Source organism: Lathamus discolor, chromosome 4 (assembly GCF_037157495.1).
Source record: "Lathamus discolor isolate bLatDis1 chromosome 4, bLatDis1.hap1, whole genome shotgun sequence".
In the NCBI taxonomy this organism is placed as follows: Eukaryota; Metazoa; Chordata; class Aves; order Psittaciformes; family Psittacidae; genus Lathamus; species Lathamus discolor.
Window position 1 is genome coordinate 102,271,245 of NC_088887.1, and position 19,993 is coordinate 102,291,237.

General features: G+C 40.5%; 1 protein-coding gene across 3 annotated transcripts in view; it reads left to right on the forward strand.

The window, feature by feature from the left end:
* Positions 1–19,993, forward strand: part of TRPC4 (transient receptor potential cation channel subfamily C member 4) — a 139,301-nt gene that overhangs the window by 32,629 nt on the left and 86,679 nt on the right. For 2 of the 3 annotated variants that reach the window (XM_065678350.1, XM_065678352.1), the window contains exons 2-4: positions 6,440–6,576; positions 7,171–7,243; positions 17,831–18,235. In XM_065678350.1, coding sequence (XP_065534422.1) covers positions 17,858–18,235 — 378 coding nt within the window. In that variant the 5' untranslated portion in view covers positions 6,440–6,576; positions 7,171–7,243; positions 17,831–17,857. The remainder of the gene's footprint in view (positions 1–6,439; positions 6,577–7,170; positions 7,244–17,830; positions 18,236–19,993) is intronic. The other variant, XM_065678351.1, reaches the window with a different exon arrangement.

Here is a 19,993-nt window from a genome sequence, read left to right on the forward strand (position 1 = left end):
AAAATAATATGTAAGAATGATTCTCGTGACGTTTCATCCTGTGTGTCCTCCTTCTGGAGGAGTGGTATGTGAGGCAGATGTTGATGTTTCAGTTTACAAGGTCATGGAATGTTTTGAGTCTTGATTTAGGCCCAGGAACAAGCCCTGCGGCTGCTTGGGAAGAAAATTCTCAGCTGAGAAGAAAACATTCCATGGTCCTTAACCAACTCAAACATCAACATCTGACCTTCACACAGTGGCATGAATGAAAGATTTAAAATCCAAGAACTATACTGGTTTAGATCCGAGTTTTCCAATGTGCCTGGCAATGTGATGACTCTGTAATTTTAAGTTTCATGTTGTACCAGGGACATTGTGTTCACCTAAGTAGATAGCAAAGTTTTCTAAAGAATCATAATTCCTTTTATATAGCAAATACGCAAATGGCTACAGGGTTTTGTGTCAAAGAAGTTAATATAAATTTATATTATAATAGATGAAAATGAAAAGAAACTTTCCTTAAAGATACTATAGTACAGTCTTCCAAGACCACAAAAATTGACAAACTTCGGGGTAACTACTTTGAAACATGAACTAAAGTAAGACCTATTTTATTTCAGGTTTAAGTTGCAAATAATTTATTAAGTGATACATTTAGGCATAACACGCTTTAACAAATACAATTTTTGAAGTTGTAATAAAGGTTAATATTCCACTATGCAAAACAACTCTAAATCTACAAAAATGTATACTACATATCCAAACTATCTATCCAAAACACATTCTAATATATTACTAAGCCTTCTCTTGCTGCCTTTCATAATTCTTCTGTGCCCAAATGGAAAGAGTTTGTGGTCCGATTCCATTTTCTGGATGACATACTGAAACTATTTCTACTTAATTTAGGCATGTTTAAATCTAAGCAAATCACTGTCAGCATCCCTCATAGTCCCCAAGATCTCCAGAAGAAATTAATCTGATCCTAAAGAAAGTATGTAAGATACTTAAGAGGAATCATCCTCTGTAGTGGCCTGTTTCACTACATTGACTGTAAAGGAGAACTCCCCTTAGTTAATCAACTAAATTTAACTAAGCATACTGTAGACAACTAAATTTAGACAACTAAACTTAGGTGGGAGGAATTCATCCACAACAGTTTACATGCCAGTTGGAAATGATCTCACTGTCGTGGGCAAAGATGAAACTGTTTTTTGTCTTGGTGAGAGTGAAGGCATAGTATCAGGACATGGGGAAAATTTCACAATTGCCCCATTCTATGTTTGTTTGGAGAAGCTCCTGGAGGCAAGCAGTAGTTATGCCACTTTGTTCCCCATGCAATTCACTTTAAAACTGATAGTCATTTGTCATCTTATCATGATTAAGTGATTTTCCTTGCCTGCATACTCTCACTCAAGGTGAAATGTACTCTTAAACTGCACAGCACTGGGTACGCTTGCAGTGTAAATTAATGGCCAGGGATCAGGAAAAGTACAGACAAATACTGGTCCTTTTTTTTTTTTATATATTTCTGACATAGTATGTGATAGTGGGCATTTATAGCTCCGTTTTCTTTTTCATAGAATCGTAGAATCATAGAATAGTTAGGGTTGGAAAGGACCTCAAGATCATCTAGTTCCAACCCCCATGCCATAGGCAGGGACACCTCACACTAAACCATCCCACACAAGGCTTCATCTGACCTGGCCTTGAACACTGCCAGGGATGGAGCACTCACAACCACCCTGGGCAACCGACTCCAGTGTCTCACCACCCTAACAGGAAAGAATTTCCTCCTTATATCCAATCTAAACTTCCCCTGGTTAAGTTTTAACCCGAAGTTAAGTTTTTTTGTACATCATCAATTGCATTCCAAAGTAACTTCTGCAATAACTTTGTATTTTCTTAGCTCCTAGCTGTTCCAGTAAGACAAATTATATATTTATTTAAGTAATGACTTTTTTTTTTTTTTTTTTTTAACTTGTCAACTACACTACTGTGGAAGGCTTAGTTCAGAACATCTTCAGATACATTTTTTTCTTTATTTACAAGATCATGATGGAGAAGTTCAAAGTATTCACCAGCTGGCTGACAAAAGCTTAGAATTTTGCACTTGGCAACTGATCTGTCTGAGATGGAGAGTGATACAGGAGTGGTAATTGTTTGTAATGCATTAACTTGATGCCAGATGACAGCCTTTTCCCTTCAACACTATATTGCAAGTTTGATGGAATAGTCTGTAGAGTTTCATTATTCTGCAGATGTCCAGCTATTAAAAAAGTCATAACTAGATCCACTCTTAAGGTTGTTTAGCTGTAGGAAACATCTCACATCCCCTTTGCCTAGCAACCTACCAGACTGCTTGACATCTATGTTTCTATCCTCCAGCTGCATTTTGCAGACTGTGCAAGTATAAGATTCAAGTCATGTGAATATGTGAATGTATTTTTTGAGGAAACATCCATTCTGATGATGTATTTGATCCATATGATCTCTGTAATTCAGAATACTGCCATGCCTACTGAAGCAAACATTAAAAAATAATAAAGCTCTCTCATGTAAGGAGCTTTTTTTTAAACTTAGTCAGAAATAGTACAGTGTAGCTCCATTTCAGCTTTTGTAGGTGGTGTGTGAAGAACAGTATCTTACCAATAATCTTTATTCAGACTCAACATAGCAGTAACAACTAAGCAGATTTGCTCCTAAAAATGCCACATTGTAATTAACTCAGCAACTCTTATGATTTTCTAGGTGACAGAGGTCATTCTGACTTTCCAATGAATAAAAACAATTGGAAATCTCTCAATTATTCTACCTACGAGACTTTTCCAGAGATATTTTTAAGCATAAAATAGTTTTGCTTTGTCTTGCCATATGAAGCAGTATTTCAATACCAAGGTTGATTTGCAGAATTTCTGAAGAATAGTTAAAAAAGACAATTTTTCATATTATTCTGCCCATATTGGTCCACTATATGTAACCATTTAAAAAAATAAAAATAAAAAAAAATAAAACCCAACCCAAGAACAACCAACCAACAAAAAAACACCCAAACCCGAAAAACAAAACCAAAAAACAGCTGCAGAGATTTGTTTTCAATCAAGAAGGTAAAAAAACTTAGTGGTAGCTAGAGACAAATCACTTGACTTTTTCTGGAAGTCAGTACAAATCATGGATAGAGTTTGGGAACTATAATCTTGATAGTCTGTAGTGCCATCCAAAATACAATGACTTTTCCATGTTTGCATTATATTCCATTATATTCTACAGTACTTCTATCTGTACTGCAGAATGCATAGGAAGCATAAATTTCTTCAATGCATGTTCAGAATTAAGATTACACACTGGTAGAGAGCATTTTTATATGGCCAGTCACAACCAAAGAGTTTATATGGCAAAAATTACTTTTTAATTTTCAGTGATTTTTTTTTTGTTTGTGGACTAGGTCATAAATTTGATCATATTCTGATGACAGTCCTACTGTAATTCTAATATTGTTCTTGGTAAAAGGTATGTCTTGAAATCCTATCCCAGAAGATTTTTATCTTCTGATCCTTTAGTACTAGCCAGTCCTGAATGCAGAACTGAACACTGACTCTGCCAGTCATGTGTATAAGCACTAGACTTTGGCATCATGTTCTTGTCCCTTGTTCCACTCTTCTTCAGTGGGAATATTTCAGTGGGTGTTCAGAAGGAATACTGAAAAATATGATCCTTCAGAATAATATTGTTATTAGGAGATATGGGTATAAATAATCTCAGGATGCTTCTTTGAAGATTTGGCCCAGTGTTCTGAACTCTGAATCGTTTTGTGAAAAGCAAGAATCACATGTCCTTTTATTTTGAAAGCAGTGATCCCATCTCATTTTTCTGAAAAACAGTTTACAACGTCTTACATTCCAGAGAAAGACTGTGAGTCTTACCTGTAGCAGAGTAATTTCCATCCTCAGATGTACCTTTTGAACAGCTCGTAGTCATCAATAGCCACACTCCAGTAATGGGATTCATCCCACCAAGTTTCAGTAATGGCAGCTAGGTCATAGCTTTGTAGCAGCATGAAGACTGCCAGCTCCTCCTGTTTGATGCCCATGTTGTGTGCATTGGTGTATTGGCACTTCAGCTGGGCTGTCAGCCCATGACTTGTTATGGACAGGCCTGATACAATCCCCTTCTCCCTTCAATTCTAGTTTAAAACTCTGTCGGTGAGCCCCACTAACTCATGAGCAAAGAAACTCTTCCCTTTTTGAGGAATCACAGAATCACAGAATCCCAAGGGTTGGAAGGGACCTCAAAAGATCATCTAGTCCAACCCCCCTGCAAGAGCAGGGTAACCTACAGTACATCACACAGGAACTTGTCCAGGAGGGCCTTGAATATCTCCAGTGTAGGAGACTCCACAACCCCCCTGGGCAACCTGTTCCAGTGCTCTGTCACTCTTACAGTAAAGAAGTTCCTCCTGATGTTAACGTGGAACTTCCTATGTTCCAGTTTACACCCATTGCCCCTTGTCCTATCACTGGATATCACTGAAAAAAGCCTAGCTCCATCATCCTGACACCTACCCTTTACATATTTGTAAACATTGATGAGGTCACCCCTCAGTCTCCTCTTTTGCAAGCTAAAGAGACCCAGCTCCCTCAGCCTCTCCTCATAAGGGAGATGTTCCACTCCCTTAATCATCTTTGTGGCTCTGCGCTGGACTCCTTCAAGCAATTCCCTGTCCTTCTTGAACAGAGGGGCCCAGAACTGGACGCAATATTCCAGATGCGGCCTCACCAAGGCTGAGTAGAGGGGGAGGAGAACCTCTCTTGACCTACTAACCACTCCCTTTCTAATGCACCCTAAGATGCCATTTGCCTTCTTGGCCACAAGAGCACATTGCTGGCTCATGGTCATCCTCCTATCCACCAGGACCCCCAGGTCCCTTTCCCCTTCACTACTTTCCAGCAGGTCAACCCCCAACCTGTACTGGTACATGGAAGATGAATCCCATCTGACACCAGCAAGCCTGGTGCCATTCCATTATCAAAACCTCCAAAATTGTGGTGGTGAAACTAGGCACAAAGCCATGTATTAATATACTGAGTCCTGTTTCTTCCTGGTGTCTGTTTCTTCCAGTGTCACTGCTGGCAACTGGGAGTATAAAGGAAAACCTGTTCTCCAGCTTCCTTTAATAACACTCCCAAAACCCTGAAGTCTCTTTTAATTGCCCTTGAATTGTGTGTTGTGGCTTCATCACCACCCACATGGAAGACCAGTAATAGGTAGTAGCCTGAGGGCTGTACCAGGATAGGAAGTTTCTTAGTGATGTCCTTAACTAGGGATTCAGCAGACTTCCCTAAGAGGAGGGTCTGTCTGGTGTATCGGACCCTCTGTTCCACTCACAAGGGAGTCACCTACAACTAGAACTCGTCTTTTCTTCCTCATGTGGTCATGATACAGAGGGTAGGTCTTTCTGACCTCAGCAACACCTCTGTCGATCATCCACATCATAAGTTGACTGACCTTTCAAATCCAAAACTTCATAGAAGCATCTGGGAATGGGAGTTGGGCAAGGAGGGGCTTAACCTGCTACACAAAGTTTGGGCTTGCTTCCATTCACTCTTTTAAGTTACTGCCTTTCGCTTGGCAGAGGGAGCATACAGGATCCCCTTCATGTTGTTTGTTTTCTGGTGGCTGTCCCTGTGTCTGTTTCAGGGAGAGCAGAGCATGATTCCACCATTCTCTCTCAGACTCCCTGATTCTCCTTAGCATTTCTGCTTCCTCTCAAAGCTCTAACACCAGACTGAGCAGATCGTGCACCTCATCACAGCTCACACAGCAGTTCTTATGACTGCCATCTGTTACCAGTGAAAGGCTCTGTCACTCTCCACAGTCTGAGACTTTGATGGCTGCATGTTTTCATGCAAACTCTGTCTGGGTTGCCACATCAGTTCTGGAGAAAATATAGTTTTTTGCTGCATGAATACCATAGCTAAACTCTTTCTGGGAGGGTAATGGCCAGGAATGGAATTCACCTTTTGAGCCGGTAGGGTGACAATGCTCTTCTGTATATGTGCTGTCCTTGACTATATCTTTTTGAACTGCTCTCACTTTGAGATCCCATCCTGAATAATTTCAGTGTTTCAACACATGGAGTAAGAACCTATTCATGCACTAAATATTGTGCTGTCATATATGTAATGAAAGCCTTCCTTTGATCAAGCCAAGTACTTCTTAAAAAAATAACCAATTCTACATACCAGCCATGAGAACCCACGAAAATACTTGCGATACTCTCAAATACCAATGAGCCAGGGAGCACTTTCTTACGTATTTAACGATCACAGCAATTTATGTCAGTGCTAGAGTTTCAACTCTGAAAAAAATAGGTTCAGTTATCTACATTAGTTTGGTATCACATCAGCAGGGTACCCTTTAAGTGACTCTCCTGATTTTGCTCTTCCTACCCTGTTTTGTTTAGCGCTGCAGAACAGCCTGGAGCATGTGGACTAAGTTCTTCCACAGGACCCGAAGCCAGAGCATGCATTCCAGGAGCATGCCTACTGCACTCCAGCTGCCAACACTTACTTCATAGGATCAGTACAGAGCCCATTTGAGGTAAATCTACTGAAATACAGGGCTGTAAACAATTTTTGCATCACTTTAGAGGTCTGCTCCTATTGCACTGTTATTTGCTGAGGCAGATGCAGTCTTAGGGTCTTTTCCTGTAGGCATCACAGCAAGAGAAGGTAATGCTCAAGCTACAAAGCACTGTCATGACCCACTAAAGGCTTGCAGATGCTTTTAAGGAAGTATCACTAAGCAAACTGTTGTGTTCCTTATGCCTTGGTTCTGTCACTTGCAAATCTGCAGTAGAAGGTGGTTTTCTGAATATAACCAAGACAGTGGAGCTCTTGTAATGGCAGACACAGTACACCTGTGCTGCTTCCTCTTTAATGGTTGCTCTTGATCAGGCTTGCTTTGCGCAGTTGAAAGCAATGTTGTGGTGTTAGCTGCTTTAGCAGTCACTCAGTTGCTCTCATAAAATCAGACTGGACTTGTAGAGCAGAATCAGAGCTGGTTACCAGTCAATTTGATTCTTCACTTCTACCTTCTCACCTAACACAAACTGAAGTTTAACAATTTTCTCAAAAAGGCTGACTTGTTTTTCTTTACACTCACTTTTTTTTTTTTTTTTTTTTTTTTGCTTAGTTTCGTTTTGGGGTTTTCTGGAGAAGAGTTGTGGATGAAATGAAAAGTTGATTGAGGAAGTGTGAATGTACAGGTAAGGATAAAGCCTAGCTTCAGAGGTAGCACATGATACTGAAGCTGTCTTATGCTGTTACCCCTGAAAATGTAAAAGCAGCAAGTTGTGAAGGTGATAGAAAGCTTTGTCCATTGTCCCCTAGCAAAAGACAGACATACAGTCAAGTATACCTCAAGTCTGCCTAGTTAACAAATGTTATAAATGAAAACAACTGGGATGAATGATTGCCAATAAGCAGGCTATTAGTAAAATTTACTTAAATAGGTCACTGTGAGTATAATTAGAAGCAGTGGGGTAAAAGAAAAGTAAAATATCAGCTAAATGTCTGGAAAGCATTTTGAATAATGAAGTGTGTTGGACTGTGAAACTTTCTCTCCTAGTGTTGAAATACTTACATATGTGTTTACCATTTATATTCTGTGCTGTTCTGGCTTTCTAATATGATATGATAATCATGTATCTATGAATATTATTGGAAAATCTTGGCTCCTCTGATTTAAGCAATATATATCTCTTATGGGACAAATAGTGAGCCAAATACCATAGATCAGAAGTAACCAGATGGCAGCCCAGAAGGTCTCTGACATCTGCTTAAATGTGGAGTAACAGAGTATCAAACTGTGGGATGATGACACCCAGTTGCCTTCTAGCTCTTTGTGTCAAAGCAATAAGTTTAATTGCCCCAAAAGTGGAGCAGTGCCTGCAACAGCCTCATATGTGCCAACTGATGACTGCTAATGTGCTATCTCTTTCTTATCCGTTATGGATCTGATGGGACACATTCTTGACTTACTATAAGTAGCAACAAGTGCATAGCAGACTAGATCATGCCATGAGATGCAATTGCACAGGCATCTCCCACCAACCCCAGTATGTTGTCAGCATCTTTGAAGTCTCAGCCTTTGCTGACCTGCTGACATCATGAGGAGAAAAGACATGCTCTTTTCCATCCCTCTAAACCAGTATGTGGCTTGTCCTAGACTACATAGCCAAGGAGCAGTTTGCCAGTAACACCACTGCAAGGTGTCGCAGCTGCCTTGCTGCACATTGCAGGCATTCCTCCTTCCCAGCAGACGTCTAGACTCAGTATACTCCTTGGCTCTTCCCAGTGAGTAAACAGGTAGAGAGATGTACTGTAGGTTACCCTGCTCTTGCAGGGGGGTTGGACTAGATGATCTTTTTAGGTCCCTTCCAACCCTTGGGATTCTGTGATTCTGTGATCTGCTGTAGGGTAAGACAGTTTCCTGTCTGTCATGACTTTCACCTGATCCACTTCAGATGAACTGACTCTTCTTCCCTGATGATGTTTTGTGTCCAGCTACAATTAATTAGGGGTGACTGTGGGCATGCACAGTGAGTCTGTGACCTGGAGTTTGCACTGCAGATTTGAGATACAGAATGACTTAACATCGTCACTGGTCTGGGCACAGTTATGCTCTGGATGTGTGTGGGGCAGAACGTTCCTTGCCTGTTACTTCAGAAGGGTATAGGTCACTGGGTTTGTGTCGTAACTATTAGGCCTCAGCGAACATCTCTGATACTCTAATCTATCATTTTATGCTCCTACACACCAGTATTTAGGCAGCTGAATTCTGCTCAGCATGTGGGATTTGCTTCCAGGCCCAGTCACGGTCAACACGCTGGTGTCCGTTAAGTATGCTAGGTGAGAGTGTGGTGCAGAAAGTGTTGCAGCTGACTGGTGTTCAGCTACCTGAGGCAAGTTGAATCACTTTGTGGGTGCTGCTAATTCTACTGACTAAAGCTGTGATAAAGTTGCCTAAGGGTAGGTGTCTAGTGACATCTGACATGGCATCCTGCTTGCCTTCGACCTGTGGACAAAGAAGGGATAATATTTTTGGTCAGTCCCCAGGGATGTCTCAGGTACGTAGGATACCTTAAAGATCATTAGACTCTGTTTAGAAAATCTAATCCAATCTTGGCTATTGGCTGACAACAAAGGGAGTTCAGGGATTTACCTCATATGTTGATGTCTACATTTAGACATCTAACGTAGGTGTCTTAACCCTGAACTGAATCCCACTCACGGTTGTATCCTCCAAAAAGAAGTAGTCTAAGGACATCAGATTGCCTGAAGCAAAATGGTGAGAATTTGCCAGTAAGTGATTGTCAGATATATGCAGCACTTCGGCACAATTCTTATCCAAACGGTTGCTTTTCAGAAATAAATACGAGTACTTTTATGGTCCCCTGCCACTAGGTGTGATTCTCAGTTCTGTGTAGTTTACTGTATTCAGATGAACATATTCTGTTGCTTCATCCACTTCCTATTTCTTGTTGTTGTTTTTGCTGTTTTGCTACAATTTCTTTTCTTGCCCTGTCCTGTCAGTTGCTAAGCCACTGCTAAAAATGGTGATAATCTTTTTTACTCTTGCTGATCTCCAAAATATGAAGGTTCAAGATACTGGTGTTCAATCAAAATGAATAATTGTTTCTGAGAAGCAGAAGGCTTAATTAGTAGCTGTTTTTCCTACCTTGAGGTTGACCTTATGTTCTCAGACAATTAGCTTGATAAAGTTCTTCCTGCTGTGCCGATACGCAACAAGCAGTGGAACTATTCTGCAAAGGTGGTGTCTAAATTACACTACCCTTGAATTAATCCCACCTGTCTCACTATCCAAGCAACTGTGATTAGTCTAGAAACAGTTCAACCTCTGAAAAACAAAGTTGATTATTTTTACCATGAGAGTGGCTACAGTGAACAACATTAGAACCTCTTCCCAGTATTTCTGTACTGAACCTGAGTTGAGTAAGCACTCAAGCAGAGCATGTATCAATGGCAACTTCATTCTCATACAATCATAGTATCATAGAATAGTTAGGGTTGGAAAGGACCTTAAGATCATCTAGTTCAATCCCCCTGCCATGGACAAGGACACCTCCCACTAAACCATGTCACCCAAGGCTCTGTCCAGCCTGGCCTTTGAACACTGCCAGGAATGGAGCATTCACAACTTCCTTGGGCAACCAATCCATTCCAGTGCCTCACCACCCTTACAGTAAAGAACTTCTTCCTTATATCCAATCTAAACTTCCCCTGTTTAAGTTTTACCCCATTACCCCTTGTCCTGTCACTACAGTCCCTAATGAAGAGTCCCTCCCCAGCACCCCTATAGCCCCCCTTCAGATACTGGAAGGCTGCTATGAGGTCTCCACACAGCCTTCTCTTCTGCAGGCTGAACAGCCCCAACCTTCTCAGCCTGTCTTCATACGGGAGGTGCTCCAGTCCCCTGATCATCCTCGTGGCCCTCCTCTGGACTTGTTCCAACAGTTCCATGTCCTTTTTATGCTGAGGACACCAGAACTGCACACAATACTCCAAGTGAGGTCTCACGAGAGCAGAGGGGCAGGATCACCTCTTTTGACCTGCTGGTCACACTCCTTTTGATGCAGCCCACGAAAATACTTTTATTCTCACCCCTATTCCAAGCAGTACGTGTAGTTTCAGTAATGTGCTATCCCAGGTATCCGATAGCCTTATATTATTCCTGTTGTAAAAAAAATAACTTTGGGTATTTTGATTCTTAATCTTTCCCAAAGAGAATATACTTTCCATTCACAAGCCTTAATTTTAAATGGGTTGATTTTAATTTGCTTGTCCATTTTTTTTCTCAGACCACTCATAAAACGGTATCAACTGGTTTTGTAGTGGATTATGTTAACAGTTCCTTATTATTTGTGAAGGGCTATTGCACGTCTGGAGCTGTAGCTCTAGATGGAAAAAATGTCATTACATAACTTTAGATTTCCTTGAATAGAAACCACTGGTGTTGGTGAGAACATCAGGGCACTATCCCAGTTCAAAGGTGTGCAGTGTTCAGCATAGCTGGCAGTGGCTGGCCTGGTGGTGATATATGTCATGTGGGGCAGCACAGCCCTTCAGGGACCAATGGTGATCCCTGCCAAGGACACCAGTTTGGTTATAGGAAAGCAATGTCTGGAGAGCATGTTGCTATAATGAAATAATGACTCATATTTATGTTCCACCTTATGTGCACACCTTACTTCTCTGGGCCACCCATGATGCTGGAGACCTTAAAATACTCAATAAAATAGTGGCATGTATATTTAGAACAAAGTTTTCCAGAATAAAGTTCATGTGGTTCACAGAGAAATTTTGACATTCATAACTACAAGAGGTCACGGAGTCAAACTTACTGAGGACTAACAGAGGCAGAGACCTGTGTGATACATGCAAGTAAAGAGAAAACTGACTAAAACTCAAGGACTTGGGAGGAAGCTGATTGCTGCAAGGCTGGAAGAAAAAAATTCTTATATATATGCATATATGCATAATTGCAGAATTAAGTACATGCATCATGAGGTTTCTTTTGCTTTGCCCTTGAGACCAGATGTTTCACTGTTGTAGAAAGCAAAGGTTAATCTAATCTATACAGCAGTGAAAATCACAATATTAAGCATTTATAGAATAATAAAGAATTTTTTTCCTTGCACTGGAAGCTGAGGAGGAAAATAACACAGGTTATCAGAAGGGTAAAGGTGATAATTATGATGCAGCCTTGAACAAGGTGTTCGTAGGTCTAGAACTTAATGAAGCAAAATGGCTAAGCATGAGATAGACAACTATTGAAATCATTGTATGAGAAGGTAGGGAAGTGTGTCTTGGAGTAACAGGTATGCTTCAGGGCACTCCAAAAATGTGATATGGCAAAGAAATAGTATAAACATGGAAGGAGACTGAAGATTTAATTCATCTGTCCACGTGTAAACACCTATTACCAGTCAAATGCCTGAGAGTACCAGGGGTTTCAGGTGTGACAGAAGGGCTGGAGAAGACCCAAGTCTTTTCAGGGCAGCAGCTGGGTGACAGGTAGGGTACCCTGAGGCATTTGAGGTGGCATCAGTGTGTGGAGTTGTAAAAGACCCAGATTTTTACAGTATGGCAAAATGAAGTCTAAAGGACAGCATTTTTCCCAAAATACTCTGGAGAAAGGATAATCCTGTCAGCAGCCATCAACATTTGAACCTAATTTAGGATTGAGGAAATTATCTTGTCAGAGAAACAAAGCTTTGTCCACAACCAATCACGGAAGCAGCGGAGGGGAAAAGGGGTCAAGGAGGGGGATCCCAACTACTTCTATAGGGAGCCTGCTCTGTTGAAAGAAAGATTGTCTGACAGAGCTGCCCGTGATAAAGAGGCTTGTTTTGGTGACTCAGGAAGCCTCTTCCATTTCTGGCTGCTCAGGACCAGGAAGCAAAGCTGAATTTTCTTGGCCTGCCTTAATACAGATGCTTCAAAATGATATTGCTTATTCTCTAGTTCCGGAGATAAATCTGAATTACTACTTTTTAAAATAGATAAGTTAAAATCTAGCCTAAAAGAGTGCAGAATTACTCCTCTGCCAGTTGGAAATGATGTCAAGGTGTGTTTTCCACTGTGAAAGTTTCCTATATCAATTATTTCCTATTTCCATCTCTGCCAAACACACTTTTTTTTCTATGAATAATATGCTAGAATAATTATATATAGAACCGTACAATCATAGAATAGTTAGGGTTGGAAAGGACCTTAAGATCATCTATTTCCAACAGCCCTGCCTTGGGCAGGGACACCTCACACTAAACCATGTCACCCCAAGACTCCATCCAGCCTGGCCTTATAAAAGTGGGAAAGAAGTCATTATTTAAAAGACTTTACATAATATTTCAGAAAGCTCATAAGTGAGTGTCAAGGGTTTTCAGGTGATCTGATTTTAAAATTTCTGTGTTGTAATATGGTGATTCCTTCCAAACCATTCTATGATTCTATGACCTTTTCCCACTCAAGGAAAAAAATGCAAGCTCCCTGAAGGGTGTTGAAAGTATTTCAGCTATTACCAAGCTTACATAATTACTGCTAGGTCAGGGATCTATAAAACACTATAATAGACATGCCTTTGTAAGCCAGGGAATCCACATGACAGCTTTCTGATTTCAGCATTTGCTAACAATGATAAGTCTCTTATTTTTACTATTTATATATCTCATTCCTATTGTCATTTAGCAGGAGACTGTTAATCCTGAATTGTGATTTGGGCATGTGTATAAGTGACAATTTGGCCATACAGGCAAATTTCTGGAAAGAAATGTTCCCCTAGATTTAAGCAGCCTTACATAATACCTCATCAAGCTATTCATTAAGGTATGTTCTGTGCTATACATTTAAAGGTCTGAGTAACACGAAACTGTCACTTTATGACTTCTGGTAAATAGGAGTTGTCAGACTTATGGTTTTCTATTCTATTTTTTGAAGTCTTCATTGCTATAAGAGCAGGAAGGGGTTAGTCATCACATAACAATAGAATTTCTTGAGGAAAAAATACCAATTTTTTTGTTAGGCTTTGGTCCAGGTAATAATTAGGTTTTGGTGTTAGCTACTTAACTAACAAAATTATAAATTTGATTGATTTCAGTCAAATTCTTTGGTTGGTGTTTACAGCCAATGGCTAACCATCTTTTCTAGACTTGTATAACTACATTTTGTGTTATCTAGCTAATTAAGTTGTGGAACATTGTCTACTATTGAGTCTAATTGGTTTTCTTTGATATCAATTTGATTTTTATTTGATTGATTGTTATAATTATTTTTACTTGAATTAGTGTGTTATTATTAGTAGCTGAGGTTAGGTAATGTTTTGCTGATTTAACTTTTTAATGAAGGCTTTTAGTAAAATATATTAAAATGCACTGACTCACATGTCTCTGAATAAGCAGTGTCAGGGCAGAACCATTACAGAACTCAATGGAAAGAGGCCAATAAATTCCAAAGACTGAACAGTACCCCTAACTAGTCTGTATTTCTTGCCAGCTTTTGTTATATTTCAGTTCAACCTCTTTTGAGGCTCCCCTCAAAATACACATAACTGCTCTGAGGACATCAGCAAATACTAAAATGTTTGCATGTTTGTACACAGAGCTCTTCACAGCTGACTCTCTATTGGCCCTAAACACTAGAAAGTGTTGTAACTTATAATTGGAGTGGCTTAGCTTGTGCATCTGAAAATGGATCCACATTGCAGTGTTCTTATTAGCAAGTCTTTACTAAAAGTATTTGAGCAGTCTGCCCAAACCTGCCTATTCTGGCCAAAATGCATTCTGCAGAGAGCTTCATCACATGAAGCACAGAAAGACATGTGGATCTGCACATAAACATATCCTGAAGTGTAGATTAAGCCACTGCCACTGGTAGCATAATTCCCATAAGTTACGTTCCTGTTCTTATTTCCCAAGCTGTATTGCCTTCCCTCCTCTTTCCTCATTAAGTGAACTTGTACAGTCAGACCCTTTCTGCCCAACCGTAGTTTGATATCTTGGCAGAAGTTGTGTACTGTTTCTTGCCCCAAGATTTTGTTATTTGGAGAAAGACTGCCCACACTCTCCCTGAGCAGAGGACAGCCCATTCCCCATGTCTCCAGAGAAATGTTGCTGTGCTGAATGACCATTGCAGGATCACGTGCACAGTCCATAAGGCCAGTGCTACTGTTGAAAATGCTGGAAGGAGGCTTTCTGTGTAGTCAAATGACACTGAAGTACTTTCTCTTGAAAATTATTTTGGAGAGCTCCTTGAATTTACCCAGGAGAATAGCAGCAGCCAAGGAGACAGGGAGGTCAGTTCAGCTGGATGGTGCAGTCATTCATTAAGATCATTATCTGTGTTACTGCCTTCTCTGTCCTTCCCACCCCAATCTGGCTGCCTACTGCATGTAGGCTGGGCTGACATTGTTTATGCTCTGTCATTTCAAAAACAAGTTCATGTCAGTCAGTGGAAAGCAGTCTTTGTCTCTTTTGGTCTGGTAGAAGGCTTAAAAGCTTCAGTATTCCTCTCTGACGAAGAATCATAGAATCAGCTAGGCTGGAAAAGACCTTTAAGATCATCAAATCCAACCATTACCCCAGGACTGCCAAGACCACCACTAAATCATATCACTGAGGGCCTCATCTACATGTTTTTTTAACACTTCCAGGGATGGTATTTTCACCACTTCCCTGGGCAGCCTGTTCCAATGCCTGATCACCCTCTCTGTGAAGAAATTTTTCCTAATATCCAATCTAAATCTCCCCTGATGCATCTTGAGGATGTTACCTCTTGTCCTATCACTTGTTACCAGGAAGAAGAGACCAGCCACCTCCTCTCTCCATCCTCCTTTGAGATAGTTGTAGAGAGTGATAAGGTCCCCTCTGAGCCTCCTTTTCTCCAGACTAAATAACCTCAGTTCCCTCAGTCACTTCTCATCACACTTGTGCTACAGACCCTTCACCAGCTTTGTTGCCCTTCTCTGGACCCATTCCAGCACCTCGTCTTTCTTGTAATGAGGGGCCCAGAACTGAACACAAACCATGGCTATCCGACCTCAGGAAGCAAATCCTCTTTTTAAGTTGTCCTGTGGATCTGGACTCCAACAGTGGTTTTCTACCCCTTGGCTCATTCTAGCAAGCCGTGTGTTATTCCCTTCCCCCTTCAAACCTAGTTTAAAGCCCTCTGTATGAGCCGTGCTAATTCCTGGGCTAGAATCCTACCCTTTGGGACAGGCATACCTCATCTGCCACCAGCAGGCCTGGTGCCGTGGTGACTGACCCACAGTCAGAAACTCCCAAATTCTGGCACTTACACCAGTCATGGAGCCAGGAATTAATTAATGAATGAGATTTTTCTGCTGTAGCCATTGCCACTGTCATGGATTGTGACTGGCAGGAGGGACGAGAACACTACTTGGGTTCCTGAACTCTGAACCAGTCACCCCAAGGCCCTGAAGTCCTTCTTGAGTCCTCTCAGGCTTCTTGAAGACATTTCCTCATTTCCATCTGGGACACTAATAAAGGATGGTAATCGCAGAGCTGTACTAGAGGAGTTTTCTGGTGAAGTCCCTTACCCTGGCCCCAGGGAGGCAGCAGACTTCCCTGTGAGTCTGGTCAGGGCAACATACAGGGTCCTCTGTTCCACTCCGGGTGGAGTCACCAGTCACCACCACTCTTCTTTTTTAGTACAGCTGGTCTTAATATGAGGTGTTCTCCAACCCTTCTGTGGGAGCTCTTCTGACCTGAAATATCTCTTACCATCATCTTGGGCACTTTTCTGATCCTGAAATACCAAGGCCTCGTGTCTATTCTAAAGGGGTACTAAGGAAGGTGATGCAAGCTGGCAGGTAATACACCATCTACTACAAGGAGTAACCCGTTTCCAGCCTCCCCTGTCCCCTAGGTCTCTTCCATTTGCCTAATAGCAAGAGGAAAAGGCAGTGAGTTACTGCAACTTGCATTGTCAGCTGAGAAAATGACAAGAAACTACAGTTCTTTGACTAGTGCGCTGTTCAACCTCTGATTGAATCACAAAAGGCAATATTTTTGTGTAACTTATTTGTTCTTTGAAGTAAATTTTTTCTCTTCCTCCTCTTCCCACTTTTCTTTCTTTCCTTCCTATATATACACATATATATTTTTAGTTTTTTTATTTTATTTTCAGGTAGAAGATAGAGCCAGGAGAAAATTATCCCATTAGAAGGAATTATTTTTGTCCTTGCACAAAACATACCGAGTAAAAGCAGAGGTATTAAGTGCTTTATTATATGTAAGACTTTAGAGTTGTTTTACACTTGCAGTGTTTCAGTATTAATACTAGTTTAAAACTTAATGGTTTTGAATCAAAGCAATTATTATTATCTACCAGTCCTCAGCAATTTATCTCATATGGATTTAGTTTTTACTTTAAGCTTTGAATGAAAATTTATAGGTTAGTAAGCACTGTTTGGAAAAATATTTTATATTAATGTTTTTCTGATAGCATATGTGATCGAATCAAAATCTTAGTAGGAAGGCTCACCACCGAACTGTGTAATCTGTGCCTGCTACAGATAAGTCAGGGTGTTTCATCAGCACTAGGAATAATTATTCCGACTCTTAACATGTTCTTTCTGCCCAAGATAAAGAAACAGATAAGGAGGGCTCTATTGAGTTGTCTACACACAAGCACTGAGTGATGCCTGGGTTGTGTAGGATGTCAGAGACATTTGCATAGAGGTACCAAATTTCCACAGGCCTTCTGAAAGACCCAAGACGTGCTGGAATACAGATAAGATAACTAGGGCATCTCAGAGAGGCCTAAGTACCTTAGATGGGCAACTGAACCAATCTCAAGTGACATAACCACTACCGCAAGCAAGCTTACAAGCTGTTAGGGCCCTGCAGTCTACGGAACAGCATCAACTATGTATGAACATACTTCTAAATTATGGGAAACATGAGGTAGCAGAAATTCATGAAGAAGTTAAGGATGAAGTGGGGCCATACATTTGATTCAAGCTATGTTGTGTCACATAACTGCCTGCTTGCCACTGGTTTAAGGAGTTCATTCAACTGAATGGTATGCTGACAGGTATGCTTTGACTTGGTAAGTTGCAACAACTTGGTTATATGTTTTGGTTTCCATGTTTTGCTGGTGATCTTACAAGTTTTGTTCATAGAGGCCATTTGTACTTGTTTTAACATCACTTTTTAGTATGATTTTTAAATGCTTATATATTGCAAATATTAATTTGGTCTGTTGTACGTCTAAAATATATTATTGATTTAATCTTTCTGTTCATATTGCAGAGACAAAGTATTAGAATGGCATAAAATATGGCCCAGTTCTACTACAAAAGAAGTGTCAATGCTCCCTACAGAGATCGTATCCCTCTTCGTATTGTACGGGCAGAATCTGAACTGTCTCATTCAGAGAAAGCCTATCTGAACGCCGTGGAGAAAGGAGATTATGCCAGTGTAAAGAAAGCTTTGGAGGAAGCAGAAATTTATTTCAAGATCAATATTAATTGCATTGATCCCCTGGGAAGAACTGCACTCCTTATTGCAATTGAAAATGAGAACCTTGAGCTCATTGAGCTGCTTTTAAGTTTTAATGTATATGTGGGAGATGCTCTGTTGCATGCCATACGAAAGGAGGTAGTTGGTGCCGTGGAGCTGCTGTTAAACCACAAGAAGCCCAGTGGGGAGAAACAGGTATGTGCGGGATTTTCTGTAGGTTTGTAGTCAGCTCTAATGGAAATAGAACCGTGAGGGAGTAAGCAAAAAGAAACATGAAACTAACCATCATCCTTGCACTCAAGTATTTAAAGTCAGAAAATTAGTGACTTTGATGCTGTATGCATTATATTCATTTTTATTTAGACATAGAATCATAGAATGGCTTGGGTTGGAGGAGACATTAAAGATCATTTCGGTCCAACCCCCTGCTGTGGGCAAGGACACCTTCCACTAGACCAGGTTGCCCAAAGCCTCATCCAGCCTGGCCTTGATCACTGCCAGGGATGGGGCATCTACAACCTCTCTGGGCAACCTGTTCCAGTGCCTCACCACCCTCACTGTTAAATATGGCTTCCTTATGTCTGCTCTAAACCTACCTTCTTCCAGTTAAAGGTGTGGCCTCTTCTGTCAGAACAGGCCTTGGTTAAAAGCCTTTCTCTATCTATCTTTCTCATAAGCCCCCTGGCTTAGGTTTTGCCTATGAGACTTCTGACATGGTAACATTATTTCTGCAAATATTAGTAGGAAATCATTTAGAGATACCAATCATTCCAAAGAGAATAATAGTGGTAAGATGTGGTCCATTTGAATTAATTATGAAACTCCCTTTTAAATCAGTGAAGGTTTCAGCCCCTCCATGTGGAGGTCACCATCTACCACCTCTGCAAGGAAACATTGGGAGACATGACTCAATTGATCGGAACTTCAGCCCTGTCTCCAGTAGATATCCATCCCATCAAGTACAGATAAAAAGGCACAGACTCATCTCCCTTTCTCCCTATCTCCTGTAAAGGAAAAAATCTTCACTGCTTCTCCTTGCCTTGAAGCATCTCTAGGAGGTAGCTAGACTCTTGCATATCCTTCTCACTTTAAGAACCTAATGGAGACAGGATAACATAGCTCATAAATTCTGATACTCCTAGGATTCTTTCAGTAAGAAAAACATTAAAAATAGATATAATGTATTATACTTTATTTCATTTTTCATGTATTATAAATACTGTATTAATGTATTTCAATGAATGGTATGTTAAAATGATTACAGCCCTTTCACAGATAATGCATACAATGCACTTTAATTACAATATAATGTACTTGCTATAGCCAGAATTGCAGATAATAGGTAAAGAGTATAATTTCTGCTGATAAAATAACATGAATTCTATGCTTTCTTTTGTTACAGTATGAAAGAAATATAGTAGGTCTTTGTGCAAATGTGTGTGTCTGCCTTCTCTTCTAGGCAGTAAAAGCAGAACTCCTTTATAGTGACGACGGATTTATGTCAGAGAAAGGGAAGAAAACTAGATTCACTTTGTGTTTGTCTCATTTCATTATTTCTCAGCTAATAGCACAGATGAGAATAAATTGCATGAGAATTTCTCAGTGCAGTGTGCCATGACCTGGGAGGATCAGTGCACAGCCTTTTGCCAAGCCAGTTAAACCAACTGTGCCTCTAGTGTGTAGCTTCTATAGTGGAAGTTGCCATTTGCAGACTGGAGTTCATCTCACCTGATGGTAGCTATCCAAAGCTGTGTCTCACTTCTGATCTGGCTGCCTGGGTTCTCCTTACCAATGGAGAAGAATGGAGATCCCTGGAGAGCAACTCATGTGTCTTGATTACTTGTCTTAAGATGGCATAAACCACTTTTTGGACTAGTTAGAAAGAGAGTCTACAAATCTACCTTACACTAGATGCCTAAATTTCAGGCTGTTCTTTAGATTTTCAAGACTAAT